Source organism: Aythya fuligula, chromosome 4, assembly GCF_009819795.1.
Source record: "Aythya fuligula isolate bAytFul2 chromosome 4, bAytFul2.pri, whole genome shotgun sequence".
Lineage (NCBI taxonomy): Eukaryota > Metazoa > Chordata > Aves > Anseriformes > Anatidae > Aythya > Aythya fuligula.
This window is the reverse complement of record NC_045562.1, coordinates 7,391,984-7,413,140: the sequence shown is the minus strand read 5'-3', so window position 1 is coordinate 7,413,140 and position 21,157 is coordinate 7,391,984. Positions and strand designations below refer to the sequence as shown.

At 43.5% G+C, this 21,157-nt stretch overlaps 1 protein-coding gene across 4 annotated transcripts in view; it reads right to left on the bottom strand.

Moving 5' to 3' along the window:
* Positions 1-3,220: 3,220 nt before the first annotated feature.
* EMCN (endomucin) overlaps positions 3,221-21,157 on the bottom strand; it is a 65,263-nt gene continuing 47,326 nt past the window's right edge. For 3 of the 4 annotated variants that reach the window (XM_032187267.1, XM_032187271.1, XM_032187270.1), the window contains 6 exons: positions 19,319-19,384; positions 17,824-17,919; positions 16,116-16,140; positions 15,189-15,250; positions 6,116-6,189; positions 3,221-4,936 (listed from right to left, as the gene is read on the bottom strand). In XM_032187267.1, coding sequence (XP_032043158.1) covers positions 4,931-4,936; positions 6,116-6,189; positions 15,189-15,250; positions 16,116-16,140; positions 17,824-17,919; positions 19,319-19,384 — 329 coding nt within the window. In that variant the 3' untranslated portion in view covers positions 3,221-4,930. Of the gene's footprint in view, positions 4,937-6,115; positions 6,190-13,705; positions 14,374-15,188; positions 15,251-16,115; positions 16,141-17,823; positions 17,920-19,318; positions 19,385-21,157 lie in introns of those variants that run through there. The other variant, XM_032187269.1, reaches the window with a different exon arrangement.

The following is a 21,157-nucleotide window of genomic DNA, read 5'->3' as shown; positions in this document are numbered from 1 at the left end:
CCTTCTCTCCTCTTCCCAAATCACACCTCTGTCCTTGCAATGGTATCTGCACTTCCAACTGGGAGAGATGGTTGCAATGTTGCCAAGAAAATATACAGGGCCACATGCATTACTTTTGTTCTGGCTACATATGGGTACCTAAATACGCACACGCCTTCCCCAAGGAGGCAGCAATCCCACTGATTTTTTTTCGGTGCCTGGATTCCTCCTCCTCATTCTTCTGTTTGGATTTACGGCCTCTATCAGGGCAGAAAATGTCACCATACCTGAAGCAATCCTGCTGCTTCAGCACCCTCAGAGTAAAGAATGTCTTCCTCGTATCTACTCTGAATCTCCCCTCGTTTAGTTTTAAACCATTTCCCCTGGTCCTACCCCTCCAGCCCCTGACAAAGCGTCCCTCCCCAGCTCTCCTGGAGGTCCCTGATAGGTACTAGAAGGGCACTAGCTCGGAGGTCTCCCCAGATCCTTCTCCAGTTGAACAACCCCAATTCCCTCAGCCTGCTTTCACAGGAGAGGTGCTCCAGCCCTTTGCTCTGTTTTGTGGCCCTCCTCTGGACTCACTCTAATACATCCATGTCCTTCCTGTGCTGGGGCCCCCAGAGCTGAACGCAGCCCTCCAGGAGGCTGTGAGTGTGAGGATCCCCTCAGCTGATTCCCCTGGCAGATGGGGGCCCAGGTCTTCCCAGATAATGATGGGAGGGTGAGCTGCTGGTTGCCTCTTGGATCCTCTTATTTGCCTGGCTTGAAGATGGGCGCAAAGCTTTCCTTGATCATCATAACCTCTCCAAGAAGACAGATGGAAGCCCTCACAGTGAATTCCACCACCTCCCTCAGCACCCTTGAATGCGTCCCCCTTTAATTCCTTGGACCTGTCCATGCCCAGCTGCTTTACATCCTCCCTAATTGCATCTGCCTGCCACAGACTCTGCTGGTAGGCCTGGAACCGGGAGCCCTGAGGGCACACCTTAGACCTGGGAATTGAGGGAGTTATCCTGCCACGGCTGATCAGTCTGCTTTCTTCCTCCTGGTGACCTGGCATGTACTGAAATATCACTGAAATACACTGAAATATCAGTGCAAGAGGGAGCAAAACCAGCCACAGCAGTAGGAAGTGTCCCTGTGAAGCACTGGGGCCAAGCGTGGTCCTCCTACTGAAAGAAGATCAGGGGGTGATGGCGGGCTGGACAACCTCCTCTCTGCCCTTTCTGTCAGGTAATATTGAGGGAACCCATTAGATCCCAGATTCCAGTTGTACATTATTATTATTACTGTTGTTCTGCGGATAGTAGCAGCTCTTTGCTGCACTCCCTTGGCCTACGTCCTCTTTGGAAAGGTGCAGTTGTGCCTTCATGGGGCTCATGGAAACAGCTCAAATGCACCCGAGGGTGACCAGACCAAGCAGCATGTAGTGCTGGGGGCTGTGGTGGTATTTGGCTCATGCTGACCCCCTGTACCTGGGGAATGAAGGTTGGAGATGGATTTGTCTCTCCCATGGGTTATTTTCAGGGCAGAGCTGACCAGCTGCAGTCGGGCAACGTGCTCACGTGCATTAAAGCTGTCAAAAGAATAACTTTTATGTGGAGGAGCTAGACGAGGCTTGCAGTGTAGAGCTGGCAGCTCCATCGTTGTTGACCTCAGAAAAGGTTTCTTACTGCTCTTCTTGGCACTGGCGATCCTGCAGGGTGGACAAGAGGGAGCTGAGAAGATTCTTCAGCCATGCATGGCGTGTATCTTATGAGCATCAGTTTCACATCCACTGCATTTGCCGGGGTGAATTAAAGCCTGTGCTTTATGGATTGCCCTTAGCCAGACGTGGAAAAAAAAAAAGAAGCCTCAATTGGGAATCGATAGAGTAATCTTTAAGCTTATTTATTTTATTAGATATAGTGTCCTAATGTGAAGAAATTGAGGAGCTGTGATTGATGGTGCTGGAGAGGCTTTGCCCTCGGCCACAGGGCTCTAGATGTGCTATGGAGCCTCGCCTGGCCCAAGGCTCAGCCTTCCCGGGCAGCCTTTGCCACCTGGTGTGTGCTATTTCAGTACCAGTATGGTTTTTGCTCCTATTAACAAAAGAAATCTGGGACTGGAAGGATAGTTATTTGTATTACATTGTATTACAATTTCCTGTTTCACTGAATACAGCTGAGCTATAAAAACTTCAGTAAGCGTCATTTCACCACCAGATCTTCTACTCAGTAGGGATAACAGATTATTTGTTTAAGATTTTTCTAGGCTATTGTTTAGTGAGTACTGACATGGTCCCTGTTTGTCCCTTCTCCCCCCCTTCTAGTTGGTTTGGCAACCTAATGAACTGACAAGACTTCTGTAATGCCTCTGAGATAAGGATAATCATTAGACTTCTGTGCTCCCTTCTGACAATGACACAGTAGAGTGCTTTTACAGCCTGGAATTGCAGACCCTCAAGGTACCATGGACTGTTTCTAGTGAATTAAAGAGAAGAAAGTAAGGCCCCTGTCATCAAGTTTGAATTAACTGTACGAGAGTCTTCATCTCCATTGGAACATTATTAGGAGCTTGCATAGAGAAAAATCAAAAATTACTGGCACACTGCAAGCACTTTTCTTGCATCACAGGCACAGAAAATCTTTTTCTTCCAAGTGTAGCCCGTGTTTAAATATTTTCTTAGCTTAACTCTAACACTATCAGTAGCAGCAGCTGTAGAAACGTTTTGGGTTTCAAGTTTAATTTTGTCACCTCAGGGGTTAGGAGGCTCACAAGTTCTTCATTTCTGCTCTCCACTAAATCCATCTCTTTTACCTCACATGGGCTCATACAAGCAAGTCACTTTGTGGCACATTTCCCAGCCTTCTGGCAAGAGCTTGGTCACCTGTTGTGCCCTGCATCATGAAAAGCTCAAGCACCTTCCCCTCCCATTGTGTTTTTCACTTTCCTAATACCTGGATTTGCAGCAAGCCCTTCTCTCTCCCTGTCAACTTGTGTAAGAAGATTTCTGTACTCCACTCCACCCCCAGCAAGTCTTCTGCAAGGCCTGATGCTTCCCCCACCACCGCAGTGCCCCAAACATCTAACCTGCTCTCTGGGCTCTCCAGAATGAGTTCAGCTCACCCTTTGCTACAGCAGTGCAGTGTAATGGCTGATACTGGCACTAGGTATGCATAATGAATTGCCTTTCTGCAAAGAGAAAAAGAAGAGCCTTTTAATAAAGAGAATAACTTTTAATAGGAAGTGTTTGTTATTATTTTTTTTGACACATCATGGTAGTTTCTTAACAAATTTTATACATACATTTTTTTTCACAATGTTTCTCTGCTCTTTTATACTCTCAGTAGGACACAATATTCTATGAAATATTTTTTTTTTTTTTTTTTTTTTTTTTTTTACCAATATGAAAATCCACAGTGATTGCTTTTTTCATTGGAAACTTCAGCAATCAAGAATCTGAATAGGTGCAGATGCTAAACGGCATGTGTTAGGTGGCCTGACTTTTCCAAAGCAGGCATTCAAGACTCCTCTGCTCCAGAGCAACCCAAGTGATTCAGGAACACCTGAACAAACCATAGAAGTTCAGCTGCATCATGGAGCACCCTGGCTGGTTCCCCATCTTTTACAAAACTTCATCAAAAGTTTATCTTGGTGCTGCTAAGACAGAGGATCAGATCCATCACAGATGAAATAAGAGCAATGGTCAAACACAGGGAATAAAACACTTTATCTTTGTGTATAAACATGACCTAAGAAATCTGCTCAATTTCTTAACATATTGCTAGGTAAGTTTTCTTACCTAGCAATTTCCCAGAGAAGGAAACTGGAGAGAGAAGTTCCTCAAAAGCACTGTATCAGTAGGTATTAAAACTCAGATTACTGTCCTAGCTCTTGGTCCTGCACTTACACCACTAATTGTCTCCCTTTCATTCCCCAATAAAACCATGGAGCTTCTCAGCACACTGCCAGAGTCAGTGGATTGAGGCTGAGCAGACGCTCAAAAGAATATAATTTCCAAACATTTATAGTTCTAGCAAAGTAGGATACATGCAGGTAGAAGCACTACTTGATATTTTTGAAGTGCCAGCTCTGTACAAATCAAGTGTCTGTAATTATCACTTGAAACACTCTTTAAACTTCCGGAGTTATTCAATAGCCAACAGGAATCCCATGCATTACTCTGAACACAGGGTTCGGCTGCAAAATTTCTTATCCTGCTGATCCCCACTGTGCACCACAGCTTGTAGGAGAGACATTTATAGCATGCATAATGCAGTGATTAGCCAAGGAACAGGAGAAAATAAACTATGTTGCCTGCTACATTAGAAGGACCATATTCAGCAATTTACAGATCTTTAAAAAAAATAAAAGATAAACTAAAAAATGAAAACAAAAACCCCTCAGTGCAAGGTATATTCCCCCCCTTCACAGAAATAAAGCACACACTTCAGGATTTCACCCAGGCATCCCATCCTGTAAACATTTATGACAAGTAAAGTGTGTGCTACAGTGAGGAGTCTCTTGGAAATCACTGGATTAACGTTCATCGTGGCAATATGCCCAGTACTGTTTCAAGGGTCAGGCCCTGTTTGTATTTTGCTACATACAATTAAAAGAACCTTACCTACCGTTAGTTCAACAAAGTATGCTAACATGTTCCTTCCTGTATGTGCAGAAAACATTTTTAATAATTACTACGCAAACATGCTCTTCTTGAACCTTCTTGAAAGCTTCCCTGCCTTTACTATATAAGAAAATAATAAATACATATGATATATCAGTTAATAAGCCACCAAAAAAGCACATGTCATTCCAGAAGGGACAGGAGACACTCAAGGTTTAGAAGTCAAGGGCTGGTCATTCACACAAGTGTCCTGCCTGGTAAAAAGCTTCAGCTACTCCACATTTCCTGCAGCACTGCAACCTTCATGGGACGTTCCTGCACGTTGTGATAAAACAGGCTGCTTCACACCTGAAATGACAAAAATACCTCAAGATTATTATTCCAGGTAAGGCTGCTCAAAAACATAATACTAAACTGAAATAGATGACAGACAGAGTAAACCCTATGCGGAGCAGACAACAAGGAGTAAATCCATCATCCAGGACACTGTCCTGCATTCACACAAACAGAGCAAGCTCTGAGTTTCTGGTAATGTAGGCAGAGTTGGATTCTGATGCTCTAATTCAAGGGACAAATTAGTTTATTTTTTCCTTGTTGTTTGCATCCAGGAAGAGCGTTTTGGGCATTCCCAGGGGAAATAAGAACAGGCCGAAAACTTCAAAGATGTTTTGCAAAAGGGTCTCTCCATGTTTCTGTTCAACCGCATCTCTCTCAGTAGACAGTGATGGGACCTGTTCTAGGCGGACTTCATCCCACGAAGGTGGTGCAAGTCTGGGCCCAGCATATCTGCCTCTGTCCAGTCCATCCCACAGTATGATCTGATACCTGTTTCTTCAAGCCATCTTTCTCCTCTACCTCCTCTACAGGAGAAGCAACTCTATGGACAGATTGTGGTGCCTGAGAAAGATTCATGCGTGCAGGAAAATGCAACACCCTTACCTCAAACAGTGCATTTCCTAGGTGCTCTGATGGTCCCTGCCCTTGAACTCACAAAAACTTTGTGCGACACCTGCTAGTTTTGCATGCTGGCAATCAATAAATTGAAGCCATGCTAAACCATCTCAATAAGAGTGTTTGCTTTTGCATGAGGTGGAACAGACAAATCCTTTTCAGGAAACAAAAGGAGCTGAACGCTTGTGAGTATCAAGTTCCTTCTTATAGACAACTGTCTTAAGAAATCTCTTACTTCTAACACAAACAAAAAAAAAGAAATTTGCCAAGGGAATTATATCCAGGAAATGAATACTGAACATTTAAAGCCAAATGCTATATCTGTAAAAGTCTGCCTTTGCAAGGTGGCAGCTTCTTCATCTGCCATGGGCTTCTGCAGCCTCGGATTGCCTGAGACTGGTTCAAGCTGAGCTTTGTTTAAGCCATTGCTCCTTGAGGCTTCCTCAGCTGAGATTATTGCTCACTTTGTTTTGTGTTTTTAACCCCTTTACATGGCAAAATACTGAGACTAACAAGTGGTACTGAGACTAACAAGGACTAACGTTACACGACACGAGACAAAAGTAATCAACTTACGTAATTATTGCTGAGGTGTGAAGAGGAATCATTGCACTGCTGAGTTCTATTCTTCCCCTGAGATGAATATTCTCCTAAAAAAAACAAAATACATCGCGCTTCGGTCAAACATGAAGAGAGGATACGTGAGTCCAGCAGCAGCACATCACTGGCCACTGCACAAACTAACCCGTCTCCTTGTCACGTTTACATTTTGGATACAATTATTTCAAAACACATTATAAAGTGCTGCTAAATTAGCGTTTCAGAAGTTTTGATGATGTTAAATTTCAGGTAAAAAGGCATTCAGCAACTACTTCAAGAATTCCTAACAGATTTTCAGAGAACAAGAAAGTATAAGTTTCTGGTAGAAAAAAAAAAAAGAAACATTTCAAGAAGTTGATACGTTTTTGGAAGGTGAAAAGGTTTTTTTTTATTAGAAAAAAATATCTTATTTTGAAAAACTAAAACAAAGTGAACCGGTTCCAATTATTGTACTGTTTTGTAGTAAAATAGAAATTATATTTTCTATTTAATTTTAAATATTTTTTGTCTGTTAGTTTTTCCTTCTGCATGTTTGAACCTTTCGTGTTCAATATAAAGATGCAGAGTATTTAATAGGGAGCAAAAAGGAGAAATTAGTGAAATTTCTTTTTAAAAGCATGCAGGGGAAACCAGTTGGAAATATATCACCACAGGGAAGATAATATTCAATAGCTGTAATAAATATCAGTAAGCTGGTATCAGTCCCACCCTGGTTGCTCTGCCTGGGCTGTAAGCAGGTAGTTGTCCACGGAAGATGTGTACTTTGAGCCACAAGCAACACATCTAAGGACAGGCTCCAGAGCCAGCTCACCTCCTTGGACAACTTCCCATCAATGTCAACAGACCAGAGTATAAAATACGTGAGGCAGGGATGGCTACAACGTCCCGTCTGGATTTGGTGGTGCTATATGCATAGTCCATGGAAAGGGTGAAACGCCATCAGCTAGTGCTGGGGTCAGTGTCTCCACGTATTATCAGGGCTTGCCTGATGTCAATGTGTCTGAATGTATTTGCATTGTGGTGTCTACAACAATTAGTGCCAACAAACAGCTCAGTGATCAGGACAGAATGGCGATGTAGAGGGGTGAAACTGGTCACACAAATGCTCCCTGATCAAGAGTAACGAAGATAACAAACTGTGTTTGATACAGGACTGCAGTACACCTTGAGACTGTGCGGAGAGCTGTCTAGGACAACTTTGGAGTCTTATGGCTCAGCAGTTCAATGCTGTGCTAAATATCCAGCTGCAGCACAAAGAGCAAATTAAGAACAACATTCAGGTTAGTTGCGTGTGGGAAGACGTTTTTATTGATCTCAAAATAGCCTTAAGTGACAGAAATAAATTCCAAGACTGCTGAAAAACAAACTTGACCCCAAACCATCACCCACTAAAAACAACAGATTAGACCTTGTTTCCCACAAGGGAAAGCAAAAGCAAACATTTGCGTTCAGTGTTTTGCTAGAACAGATGATACTTAAATCGACCAAAGGAATTAGTTCACACCAAATTGTGGCTGATGGAGAAAATGCGCAGCACAGTGAGGGTGCTCAACTAGTCTTAGCAGATTGCCTGCACACTTTGAAGGTTGTTGCTGAGAGACAAAGAGTAGAATTGCACAAAATATTCCAGCAAGAGCATAATTGCTGGACACCAAAATCAGTGGAAAGCCGACATTGTTGATTGAGGGTTATGCACTGAGGGGAGGGTGACACCCCCAAACTGCAGTGTTGCACATCAGGGGATGGAAGGTACCAAGAGAGACACAAACCACCAGCTTCTCACGATATTGTTATACAGTATCTTGCATAAAAGGTAGCCTAGAGACACTTGAGTCACTGAGAGATGAAGGGACCCCTCAGAAAGAGGTTGGTGCAGTAAACCATGTGCTGGCAGCTGCGGAGCTGCAAGCCCCGCGTGACCCCCTTTACCTGCAGTCCTGCCTTGTGAGACCTCTCCTGCCGGAGGAGCTGTGAGCTCAGAGAGGTTGGCTGAGGGCAGTGAGAAGCCAACCTCAAATATATCACGCGCTTCTACAAAAACTGAAAGACATGATACACAGGTTGAGAAAGAGGCCCCCAACAGAGTATTTTGGAAAACGAAATTATACCGATACCAATATGGAAGTTTCTGTTGACAAGTGACAAATGAACCCTTCTATTAAACCTTTTATTCTCCCTCTCATCCTCCAACGTTACATCTGTTTGTACAGTTTTGTCTGAAATTGGATTGTAAACACAAAGACATAGGTACAGCGAAGTCTCTAAACATTACTATAATATAACACAGACAGATCTGTAGTTAAACTGTCCAACTTATTGCCACAAGATGCTGTAGATGCCAAAGGGGGTAAGATAAATTCATGGAAGTAAAAGCCACTGAGAACTATTAAGGACAAGAGATACAGCCTCTGATCCGGGAAGTTCCCAAGCTGCAGATTGCTGCAAGGATGCAGCAGAGGATGTGTCAATGTGCCTCTGCTCTATTCCTTATCTTCCTTTGACATCTCATGCTAGCTCTTGTCAGAGATGGGGTTTGCAGACACACAACCTCCCATGGTGGCACCCATTAGGTATTTCTCCTGGAGACCTGACACCAAGGCAAGCTGACAGTCTCATCAGTGGGCACAACCAGATGCACTCTGCATACATCCTCCTCCAAGGAGTCACCCCTAACCAGGCTGAGTATGGGGAAGATGGAATAGGAAAAACTTTGTAGCTCCTGATCCTTCAACATACTTGTTCTGAGTGCATGGGAAGAAGACTGAGTACACAGATACTTGGGCTTCAGCAAGGCTAAATTTTTAACCAGGAAAGTCATAGCATTCCAATGAAAATGCAAGACTTTTTGATAAATTAAAATTTCACTTATGCATAATTGTTTTAGTTTTGTTTCTTTTTTTTTTTAATTATTATTATTTTTTACTTACTCTCATAAACGTACTGATTTCTCATTATGTTGTTTCCTGATGCCAGTATATGTGATAAACTACTGGGCATATAATCAGCTGAAATTACAGATTGCATACAGCTTTGAAACCCTGAAAAAAAACATTTCTGTCTCACCTTTGTGATAGGCTGTTTAATTCATCCCACACTTTTAAAATTATTCCCATTAGATTCAGAAACTGAACGCAATATTCAGAATACATATACACCACAGAGCAGGGTGATATAAAATGAGAGCTAACAGGTCATATCTTCATGAGTACAGAAGTACTTTGACCTGGGCAAAGGCCCCTCTGACTTTTGAAAGCTGGAAGAAAGGATATAAAAAAATAGGCTTTGACATAAAAAATAGGTTGCACTGCATCTCAGATTACGTTGTATGAAAAAAAAAATGAGTTACACCGCAATTTCATTGTAATTTCTGCTGCTGAGAAATCTCTTCTAAGTGACAATCTGGTTTGGAGCAAAGAATTAAAGCATGCTTTTCATTTTGAAGAAAATTTGATTGAAGCTTCCTATTTTTCATACATGTAGAAGTAGGAAACTACCTCAATAGATCCAGTAATCAAGATGTTTGTCTTGACCGTGCAGAACTAAGAGGAGTTGGGGTGCAGTCGTGGTGCAGGAGGGCAGGCAGGGCCCCCCACTGCTACCTGCATGCTGTCCTGGCCACATTCAGCAGGACAGAGGGGTCTGTGCGACTGGAAGGGGCGAGAGATGTTCCCCTGCTGGGGAATAATCTTGGAAAGCAACATGCAAAGCTAGCAAATGCTCCACAGACACAAATACAGTCAGACCCTCAGCATCCTCTGACTGTAAGAAGCTGCCTGGAAAACTCTTGCAAATATACATAGCTCGCAAACTGGGTTAGAAGTGTAACCAGAGAAGGAAAGATATGGTATTTAATGTTTCTGACTACAGATAGTTTTGCCCAAAAGTCTCAGCTGGAATTGTGTGCAGTCGGAGCTTTGTGGTGCGAGTAAACACACATTGAATCAAGCCATGAGTAGTAAGGAGCTGGGGAAGTTTGTTCTTCCATTTCTATAAAGAAAGAAATCACAACTTCAGGTCATTGCACAATTTAAGGTTTAAAAAGTCAAGTGTGAGAAAATGGGAAAGAGAAGGAAAGTGAAGCAGATACTTGCTCTATTTTTTTTGTTGTGAGGGGACCTTTTTCTATGAAGCAGCTTCTAGGTTTTCTACCTGCAGGGAAAAGATAGGACACAGAGTACTGCTGATAATATGACAAAGAAATAATCAATACTTTATCCTCAAATGAGAAGAAACATCAGCTCTTACCACTTCCAAGCACACAGCATACCAGCAGGTTGCTCTCTGCTGACCTGCTTCGTTTATCTGGCAAGTGAGAGGAGGTGGCAAGGGAAGCTTCTGTGACCTAGAGACCTGGCTTCTTCACCTGCTCCTAGGTGCATCCACCTGGATCTCTTAGACAAAAAGAGAGAGAGATGAAACTACCAATGCATGCAGAAAAGCCCCACAGTCCCCTGTGGAGCCATACCCTACACATGCCCTACTCCCTCTGGCAGGAGTAAGTTTCCCTGGGCTGAGTCACTAATGAGGCAAAAATAAAGGTTTCTTACCTTCTTAGAAGCCGCAATCCATGCTCTGATGTACTCAGCATATCAAAAACCAAGGAGGAATAATTCCCTGATGAGATTTTTCCTGTTCTACCACAGCCAGAAGTATGGTTTTATGTGTGAGATAGCATGATTAAACAGTCTCAGCATTCAGAAGTTCACAGAGTCATAGAATATCTCAGTTGGGAAAGACCCACAAGGATCATCGAGTCCAACTCCTGGGTCCTCAAAGGACCACCCAAAAAATCAGACCCTGTGTCTGAGAGCATTGCCCAAAAGCTTCTTGAACTCCGGCGGGCTCAGTGGAGAACGCTGATGAAGATATCATCATTCATCCTCATCATCAGAAGAGCATGGGATTTTCCAGGCCCAAACCCCAGCAACACAGCGGGGTGTCTCATCAGGTGCTGAACTTCATGTGGATTCCCGTGGCAAAGGCAAGTTCTTGTGCTGAATGAGAACAATGTTTTTTTCCTTGTTTTCTGATGATTTTGGTGCTCGGTCACAGCCATCATCTGCTGACGTGGAAGGTTAGGAATCCTCAAAGCTTTGGCAGAGGGGGATTTGGAAATTCAGGGAGTGCAGAGGAACACTGAACAGCTGCAGGCACATGCAGGGTCATCTCGAAAGTGGCTGAAGCGATGGGGTCCAGTTAATCTATGTCATGGGTTCCACCATCTTCATGGTGGGTAGCTCGTCTTGTGCACGGAACGCACCCAAGACACATTATGAAAAGCTCCAGGCAGGGAGTACACCCAGCTGAAGCAACAGAAATAGATCTGAAGTGGTATTACTGTTAACCAGCAGCACCGTTTGGAAGAGGCACAGATCACTTCCATTGCAGGTGTCTCACCAAAAGTGCCACATCGTCTTTGGCACACTGTTAATATCCTTCCGGCAAGTTCAACACAGAACAGATGATATCCCTACAAGCCACGTGAGCCACATCTTACAACAAACAAGCTCACATCGATTACAAAACATGTCCTAATGAATCACCTTATACAAAGACACCAGGGATCAGACCTAACAACTCCAAAATATGTCACCTGCCACATTCCTGTGAGATTTTATGTTGAACAGTGAACTGTTATACTGCCATTGATACACTTCAGAATGGGTACTCCAGGTAAGGGCCAGAAAAGAAAGTTGTCATTTTTTTTTTTTTTTTTAATCAGGTAGCAATATTTCTGTTGTGCATAATTCTTATGTAAGGAGTAGCTTTACCCCAATTTTACTCCTCAGCCTCATTTCTGTTCCTCATTTTGTGTAAGTCCCAAAAGGTAGTCAATACCTACTCTGTTTTTCAGTGAAATATGCAAAAACCATTACAGCAAAAGCTAGGTATGTTTCTGTGATAGGCAATACTTTACCATTAACATCATGGACGTGACATTGATCTCTTAGTCATCATGTCAAATCCTTCATCCTACATTCACAGCAAGTATATCTACCACTTGTAAGCCAAACACACAGGACTGTGGGCTATAATGAATCCCTAATAAGAACTATTTTTTCAGGTAGATTTTTTTTGGAGTTCTGTATTGTAGAAGACCATTTATTTTCCCCGGAAAGAGCCGTCCTAAATTTGCCTATATAGTCAACACGGAATGGCTGTAGTAAGCCCTATAATTGCATATCAGTGTAAAACTTTTGAGAAGATTCAGTATCCTAAGCATTTTTATCCAAGCTGAGTTTTCACATACGATGAACGTACAGGCACTTGCATCGGGTGCTGAAGTTCACTGGCAAAAGTAAATGAATAAAAAATAATCAAAATGTTTAGTTTTGTCTCTTTGTTTTATTTGCTTTACATCACTTCTTAACCAGTAGTGCCTTAGAACTCATAGCCATCAGGAAGTTCATCTTTCTAACGAGAGCTTTAAGCAATGAGAATAACAAAGCTCACTTTTACCTAGTGATGTGCCTGACGATATTGCTCCATTAAAATACATCACTTTGGCCCAGCCTTAATCGGCCCTGTTCTTTTCCTGTATTCTTTCACATTAATTGTGGGTATTTGAAATAATATCCTCGATTAAATTTAATTCAGCTATGCTTCTGAAAAAGGAGCCTTTCTTTTAATTTATAGTCAGAACCTAATTTTAGAAGTCCTGAAATAGGATCCTTTAGTAGGCAATGGACCTCCATAGGTCACCTCATTCCAGTTCAAGGTACACGTCCCAGACAGGTGGGATAAACAGCCCTTCGGACACATACATCTCCTTCAACTATCTGCAGCTAAATCAGTTTTTAGGTGAGGCAAGACCAGACTTGCCACAAGCTTTGATCAAGCTACGCCACACACATCACTGGCACAAGGTATTTCTAGGTTACCTGTCTGAGCATAGTTGCTGATTACGTCCTGGCATGTTTTGTACATAAGTCTTTTCTCAACATTTTTGGAACATTCATACAAGAACAAAACCTTCTGTTGAAATAATAAAAGTACAAATTAAAAAAAAAATACGACTTTGGTTAATAAAGTTTCAGCTGAGTACATGACAGTGCAGACCTTTGTTGTGTGTGTGTTCATCTTCAGGAAACAGGAGCAGCCTAGTGATGGCAAGAGGATGAGGAAGGTCTAGCTGTGAAGGTGAGGCTTTTCTTAAGAAATTACTCAATTTAGCCAAAACCTTTTAGAATTTTGTTTGTACATACAACCAGAGGCAGCTGTAACACTTCCAAAATAGTTAGGCTATGAATTCACCCTTCAGTTGAGCTGGTTTTTATATATCTAAAAAGGAAAAAGAGGAGCATACGTGGAGAAGTGGTTGTTTCACTAGTTGCAAGAGAGACCAGATGAGTTGGACATCTCCCATGTTGTGGTGCACCTGTACCATTAATAAATGATTACTTTTCTCCCTGAGCTTTTAACGAAGCAAGTAAATCTTAGTCAAACGGGCAGGCACCCTAATATAACTTGAAAATATCTGGATGAGAGAGGGATATTTCTGGAAGGAAACAGGCCTTTCTTTCAGAGTGTTTTTAATTTAAGAAGCCGAGCGTCTCTCAAAAGCTGTGGAAAAGCAGGACTCAGTGAAAGCATGTTTAATTTTGAAATCTATAAAGATGTAAGAATTCAAGAGAAAATGGTAGCTGTTTTAAATATGAATTGTATTAATGAGAAGAGGGCAAGAATCTTGTCTTGTAAGTGGCTCTGACTCATACCTTCCAATTATAGCATGCATACATCACACTTCTGTAAAGAAGAATATCAAGCATCCTCTGGATGGAAGAAATTCAGATACTTGGTGAACCAGCAGCTGATTAACAGGCACCAGACCTCATCTTGTGAAAAACTGTGCCTGGGCGCTCTCTCATTTACACTGCTGCAAAACACAATAACTTTCTTGCTGCCAGTGAAGTTACTTTGTTGTTGAAAGCTGTATGAGGGCAGAATCAGTCCAAAAATGTCTCTGAATTCTAGTCTCAGACTACATTCAGCTTTCAGAAGACATATCATGACTTTAGTGTAAATGTGCCCACTTCATGCCCCTTAAAACAGAGCTAAACATCTGTTCCCAAAGACGTATACTGAAAAAATATTTAGTTTCCCAAATCATAAAACTACAGAGTGCATCCACCAGACTCATTTACATTTGTGTTTCAGCAGACTTCTTGAGGATTTAGAGGAACAGGAGAGCATCTATGGAGCAACTTCTGAAATGTCACCGGGGGAGCAGAAACCTTAAAAAGATGGATAAAGTAAGAGACTGTTTTTCCCGGAGGACTTCTACAGGTCAAGTGGGAGCAAGGGTGGACTATGCAGCTGAGGAAGCGAGCTGCCATGGGTTTTACCATGAGAAGAATTACCATGAGAAGTTTCAGATTTGTTGTTTAGATAGCTGTGAATCAGATTAGTCAGAAGTTTGTTCTGCCTCAGTCCTATTTTGTGTTTCTTTCTTTCTTTCAGAACCAATATCTATCTCCTTCTCTTAGATACCAGAGATGAGATTTTGATTTCCTTTGTGTATGTTAACTATAACCTCTATTCCCTTTATTTTATTACACACACATTTTGTAAGAAACTGGATTGGTCAAGCACGGGAGAGAGGAATTTGTAATAAGAGTAGGATTTTGAATACACAGGGTGGCTGGGTGCAGGATGGCAGCACTCGCTCCCAAACCTTTTGGCCGCAGGAACATTAACAGTCCCCAAACGCCCTTCTCTAGCCAGATCCAGCCGATAAATGTCACAATCTCAGTAACTCCTCAACGTGCACAGCTGTAGGTCACTTACCATAGAAGAGTTAATAAAATGATTTTCCCTATAATGGCAGTATTCTCACTCCCAAATACTGACACCACACACAGTGCAGCTGCACTGCAGCTTGGCAGGCTCCCAGCCTGTTTTGTTTCGTTTTTGCACTGTGGAGGAATTGTTTTGAGTGACTTTGGCTTGAGAGGAACTGAAGATGGTTTTGCTATCGCAAATGACAGCCCAGAACTGCTCCTCTCCAGGCCCTGAGGCACACACACGGACACACAGAAGAAACACTCACCAGTCTCGGGAGTGGTTATCTTCACAGACAGAAGTTTGACACCTTCTTTATCCAACTGGGCCCTGTTGGAGTCAGAGACATTTAGACACAGTGAGTGTGCAGCTCTGGGAAGCTGGTCAGCTAAACACAGCTCTAAGATCACGATCTGGAGGGGCCTGAAACGGCCTTTCCCTGGGATCATGCGTGAATCTTATAGATGGCAAATAATGCACACCAATCTCTTTGAAAGGACCTTTCTCTTAAAATAGGTGATAGATTGTATGACTCTGTGTTCAATCTAGTGCTCCACAGAAGTACAGCTGTGGGAAAAGAGAGTCACCTTTTTCCTCTGCCCATGCAAGGCTTTTAGCCACGTCACACTGCAAGAAGGACCACCTCAGAGGTCCAGGGAGTCAGGGTCAGCAAGTAAATTGCCAGCGCAAATGCTTTTAGTCATACAAAAGAGAGAGGCCACATCCAGACCCAATGGCCTCTGGTATATACCTTCTAACGGGTCTTCCTCAGCTTCACTCCCCTAAAACTGCTCATGCCAATTTCATTTTAACTGAGCCTGCGCAAATGGACAGGTGGAGAGAAGATGGGACAGAGGAATATGAAATGATGGGGAACAGAAGAGAAAGAAAGAGAAAAATAATCCAGAATAAAGCAAGAGAAAGGGGAAAAAAAAAAAAAAAAAAGATGGCACAACACAAGGTAAGTTTATCCATTTCAAAAGAATCCCTTGCAATTTCTGTCCATGCTGGAACAGCCACTTATCATGCATACAGGTGTACAGCAACTGCAAGCAAGTCCCTTTCAACAGCGTATTTCTCTTTGGACAGCAACTGCTTATTGTGGTTAAGCAGAGGAAGACCAAAGAGAATCGCATGCAGAATTTGCTGCGTTCACAAGCACCCCACAGCAAGGCAGAGACAGGATTCAACCTACTGTTCAGTGCCGTTCTCTTGTCTCTCTGGAAGAAGAAAAAAAGAGTTAGGGTCATTGTGGCTGACAGGACTCGATTAAACAAAACACTTAGACGCAGCTATTGCTGTTGCTGGCAGAAGGCTTAGCTGTGATTTTGCAGTGTTGCTTTCTTTAAGCACATTAACCCGATCAGCCAGCCTGGATGGCAATTTGCACCCTCCCAAAAGACCACCATGCCCCACGTGTCATCAGTGTGGTGACTGTGCAGGGAGAGGAAAACCCCTCGGTGCAGGCGGAGGAGCTGCAGAAATCACGTTTTTCCCTGCAGCTCCCAAATCTGCAGGCACGGAGGAGGTGAGCAGGCAGCAGCTCTCGAGCATGTAACAACCCAGCTAAAAGGCAGAGGGTGAGGGGGGATGCCCGCCCTGGTGGATCTCACCCCTGGGAGGGCAGTCTGTCATCCCAGCCAGCAAGCAACGCGTTTCTCCCCAAAATGAAGCGCCCACCAAGCAGTTTTTCTTCTTACACCCGAATGTGGGCAGATGGATGGGGCCAGGGGTTGCACGGGAGGCGTGGAGCTAGCTCTAATCCCCAGGCACGGGGGGCTGCACACCAGCCAGGCTGAGCGAGCCCCGTGGGCAGGACGGCAGAGAGCCATAGCTGCCTCCTCCTCTCCTTTTCAGGCAAATTTGCTAGCACTGCAAGCGCTAGCGGCTGTGCGTGGGGGAGGCTGGCAAGGAAACCTCCTTCACCTCATGTCTTCACCCCTTCCCTCGGAATATTCGGTAATTTCCTCAGTGGGCATCACACCTTCTGCTTTCTGCTTGGCTCTGGTTTCCCCTGCCATTGGCTAAACTGGCGGCAGCACGCTGCTTACCTTGCTCTGCAGCTTCCACACCCCGTCGTGATTTTGTATTTCCAGGCCCCAGTGATTTCACTGTTGAGGCTCTGCACAGATCTCCTAACTCATGCCAGCTCACAGTCTGAATTCAGACACGCTTGCCTTTTTTTTTTTTTTTTTCCTTCTTTATTTTTTCCCCCCACTTAATAGAAAATTGCACTCTCCTGTGGCCCACTCTGGCAACAATTTGAAAAACTTGGCAACTGGAATTTAATGGGATTATGTCCCCATTACCTTAAATGTTTCATGGACAGCAGCAAAGCCTGTGCTGGTTTTAGCTATCCGTCAAAAATGACTATTTCTGAAAGTACTGCTTGCTCAGCAATTTTGTACCCATGCATATACTGTAACTAAAAAATTATACTTGTATATCAGGTATTTCCTAAAAGAAAGCACTGATGTTTCTTTGCCTGTATTTGCAACAGAGATAAAATGAACATAAGGTGATTTTGCTGAACAGTATCTCCAAACTTATTTTCACCCTCTTTCTCTACCTGATTGACTGATTGTGTTAGCACAGCTGTTTGTTAGCTCTTCGCAGCTGCAAAGGGCCGAACCAAAAGCTTTACAGCATTATATATTCTCCAGAAAATCACAGACATTTTTGCTCCCTCTGTTATTCCTAGTGATTTGGAAAATAAAGTGCTACTTTCCCACTTTAGGCAAAATACTTTGAAATACAAGATTTCCTGTCAGACTGCTGCAGCATCTATGGTTACAGTAATCTAAAAAGCCCCCAGAGATCTTAGAGTAATTCGAAGCATGCTGCTTTTTTTTTTTTCTTTTATTTTTTCTCCTCCTACTGCTGAGAGAAAGCAAACCAAATACCTGGAGCTTTCTTGTGGCAGATTCTGTACAAAGCCACCAGAGAGAAGACAGAGAAGGTGATGACTATCAACGTGATGACGACTGGCAAGATAACGTCTGCAAAAGAAGGAGAACATCATTTTGCTGCTCGCCTCTGCCCTGGCGTTTGTGCACCTGGGGGAGAGGTACCACCAGCACCTCCTGCTGCATCCCCTTCACCAAACCCCACTGATTTCCTCGGCCCACCCCCAGCATCCACTCCACACCCCAGGGTGCTGGTTTCACCCAGGGGAGGATTTGGGTGAGCTCCAGGTAAGAGAGTGAGTGAAACTGCCCTGCTGCAGGAACAATTTTTGGATGCATGCAAAGGTTTTTGGTGTTCTTTTTTTTGTTTTGGAAAGCAAGACTGATCTGAAATTCAGCGACTAAAGCTATTATTTCTCTTTTAGCATCGTGCGCCCAGAAAGACACCGAGGAGTTACATAATTCAGCAACGTTCCCCACAGCACTCACAACCAGGGAGAGAAAATGCAAGATCTCCTTTTCAAATGAGGACATTTCTTCCCTTTTATTATTTCCCACCATCTGCCATTTCCTGACAGGTGTTTCCCAGCCAAGAAGCAAAAAGGAAAGAATTATGTCATGAAGACAAGCTTTCCTGGGGAAATATCAAAGCCCAGTTTCTCCCCATTTGTCTTTTTTTTTTTTTTTTTCCTGGCAGCCATCGACCACGTTTGTATTTAGCCTGGTGGCCTCCGCCCCATGCTGGGGAAGCTGCAAAGCCTTAGCACCATCCCTCCTGCTGGCCCCCCTGTTTTGAAGTGGCATCTCCACTGGCTCTTGATGCAATTAATATTTAACATTCACACAGAAGAGTGTCTCTGGAACCAGAGGGAGAACCTGGAGACAAGTTCAGAGTAGAAAAACAAACGTATTTTGCTGAGCCAGTGCTTTTGGTAGGAAATATCGGATCTGCAGCAACACTCTTGCCCCAGAGGTACATAACTGTAAAATAAAAAATTAAGTGACATGCACCACGTAAATACTGAGTGCTTGAGGACTTTGCAGAGGACTTCCAGTCCTTCTCTTTCCACCCAACCTCCCGTGACAAAATGGGCAATACATTCATGTAGTATAGTCGTAACAACATATTTGTGTAATAAGTATTCATACTGCTATGTGAATGACATTTGCACGTGTTTCCTTTTGTCTCCTCTCACAGGGGATGACTCTGTTCACTTTTTTTTTCCCCTCTCTATTTTATCACTTTGACTTCAGTCCTTGGGAATAATCGCACCACTCTCCAGTGAGAGAAGTGTCAACCTGCCAAGTTCTCTTTCTCTCTGGGATGAGGTTAACAACATGCAGTTAAATTGGGTTTGTAAGAGGTTGCACAGCCTGGTATGGACAGAAATCACATTGCCAGTTTTACTTCTCTGCTACTCCAATCACTCATCTAAAACCACGCTGATCTACTGAAAACTCAGAGGACAGACAACGAAGTAGCAATACTCACTGGAGTAACGGATAATACCCTCTTGCATTTTCGTGTTTCCAGGACTGCTTTCGGTGACGACAACATCTGGATGTGCAAAAGAAATATTGTTTTCAGGTCAACATATAAAAGTGCCAGCACTTCCCCAAAAATTTACCCTTCTCAGCCTCCCCAAAATAACCTTCCCTAAGCAACTTTGGAGTCCCCAGTTCTGGAGCCATGGTGCGTCCTCAGTTAACACCTGAAAAATTTGGCACAAGGGGGGGGAAAAGCTTTTCTGCTGTGACCTAAGAGAAACGCGTGCTTTGCACTTGCTCCCCTACAGCCATTTTTTCTGGGATCATCTGCTTTCTCGCTAACATTTTCACTTTTAGGAGGTAAAGGCAGAAGGCCTGCCGAGCAGGGGTACCAGCAGAGGTAGAGCTCTGTGTACAAGCTGCAATACCACAACAGCAGGCAGGGAGGCTCTGACCCACTGCTCCAGTACACGTTTACACCCCTTGCACCCGCAGGGATGTCCTGAAAAATATTTTGGTGATTGTTTTTTCTCCATTATTCTCCTTTTGCCCCTATTCTCAGTCTCACAACATCCTGCTCAGCTCTGCTGTGTAAGAGTAAGTTGTCTCCTGCTGCAAAAGAAGCAAAGCAGAGAAAAGCCAGGGGCCAGCTTCTCCCCCAGCGATGCCAGCTTACTGGTTTTCCAGATAACGAGAAGCCACATGGTCCTACTTAAAACACTGTGTGCTTTAAGGGAAAGGGAAAGGTTTTGAGAGCTGTGTTCTCAATTTGTTCTGCTTTTGCAAAGCTGTGTGAATTTTGGACAAGTTGTTTAGCTTCTGTTTCCTTTCCTTTTTTTTTTTTTTGTTTTGTTTTGTTCTTTCAGCCAAAGACTGGCCTGACAGGGAGAAACATTCACGTACTACTTACTGGATGGGGCCTGCTCAATGCAACCACAGCATCGGATGCATCCAAGCATCGAAACCATCACTGCTTGTGACCCCTGCCCCTGAAAAATCACCATGTCTCTGTCAAGTTCTCTCTTCCACGGTGCCTGTCTGCTGAGGGGCGACAACGTGAGGGTGGAAACTGTGAGCCATCATAACGTGACTGAAATAATCCTCATGAATTCATGACTCCACGTCCATGTGATCGCTTTGTATTTTTCAAAGAAATCCTACTGCCCTTTTCTCTGCCTTCCCTGATCGAATACAGGATACAAAGGGAAGGCAGACAATTATCACAGCAATGACTTATCCTGCGTACTGGCCGAAAATGTCAACAGAAACAAATTGCTCTGAAAAATGTGAATCTCTACACCTGTGCAGTGTCTCCCCAGGAGAAAAATTGAGGATTCAAATGCACTGGTTATCTCCCTAGCTGTCTATTAAATGGCCAAGATGAGAATAATGCAGGAAAGACAAATCCACAGGTTATTGTTTTAACTACGTGAAACCATCAATGAGAAACCCAAGAGCTGAAAGGAAGCACTGCTGAAGGAGTGAAATGGATTGAGGAATTAAAAACATCAACTCAGTTATCCACTGAAGTTTTCTCACAAGCCAGCCCATCCTGTCTGCTTTCTCTGGATCTGAGAATTGGATCTGGAAGACGTTTTCCAGCTAGGGAACGATCTGGGATCCAGATAACAATTAATTGGAGCAATAGACCTTGTGGTGACACGAGGAACAGGCTGCTGGTGGCAGACACAAGGGCTGCAGCGAGCTGCACAGAAGCCACTGCTTCCTGACAAGCCCAGAGGAAGGGAAATAAGACAATACTGGTTCACCAGCACAGGAAGACCTTGACTTAGCCCAGGACCTGCTGCTTCCAACCACAGGACGAGGCAGGGGAGCCGCTGAC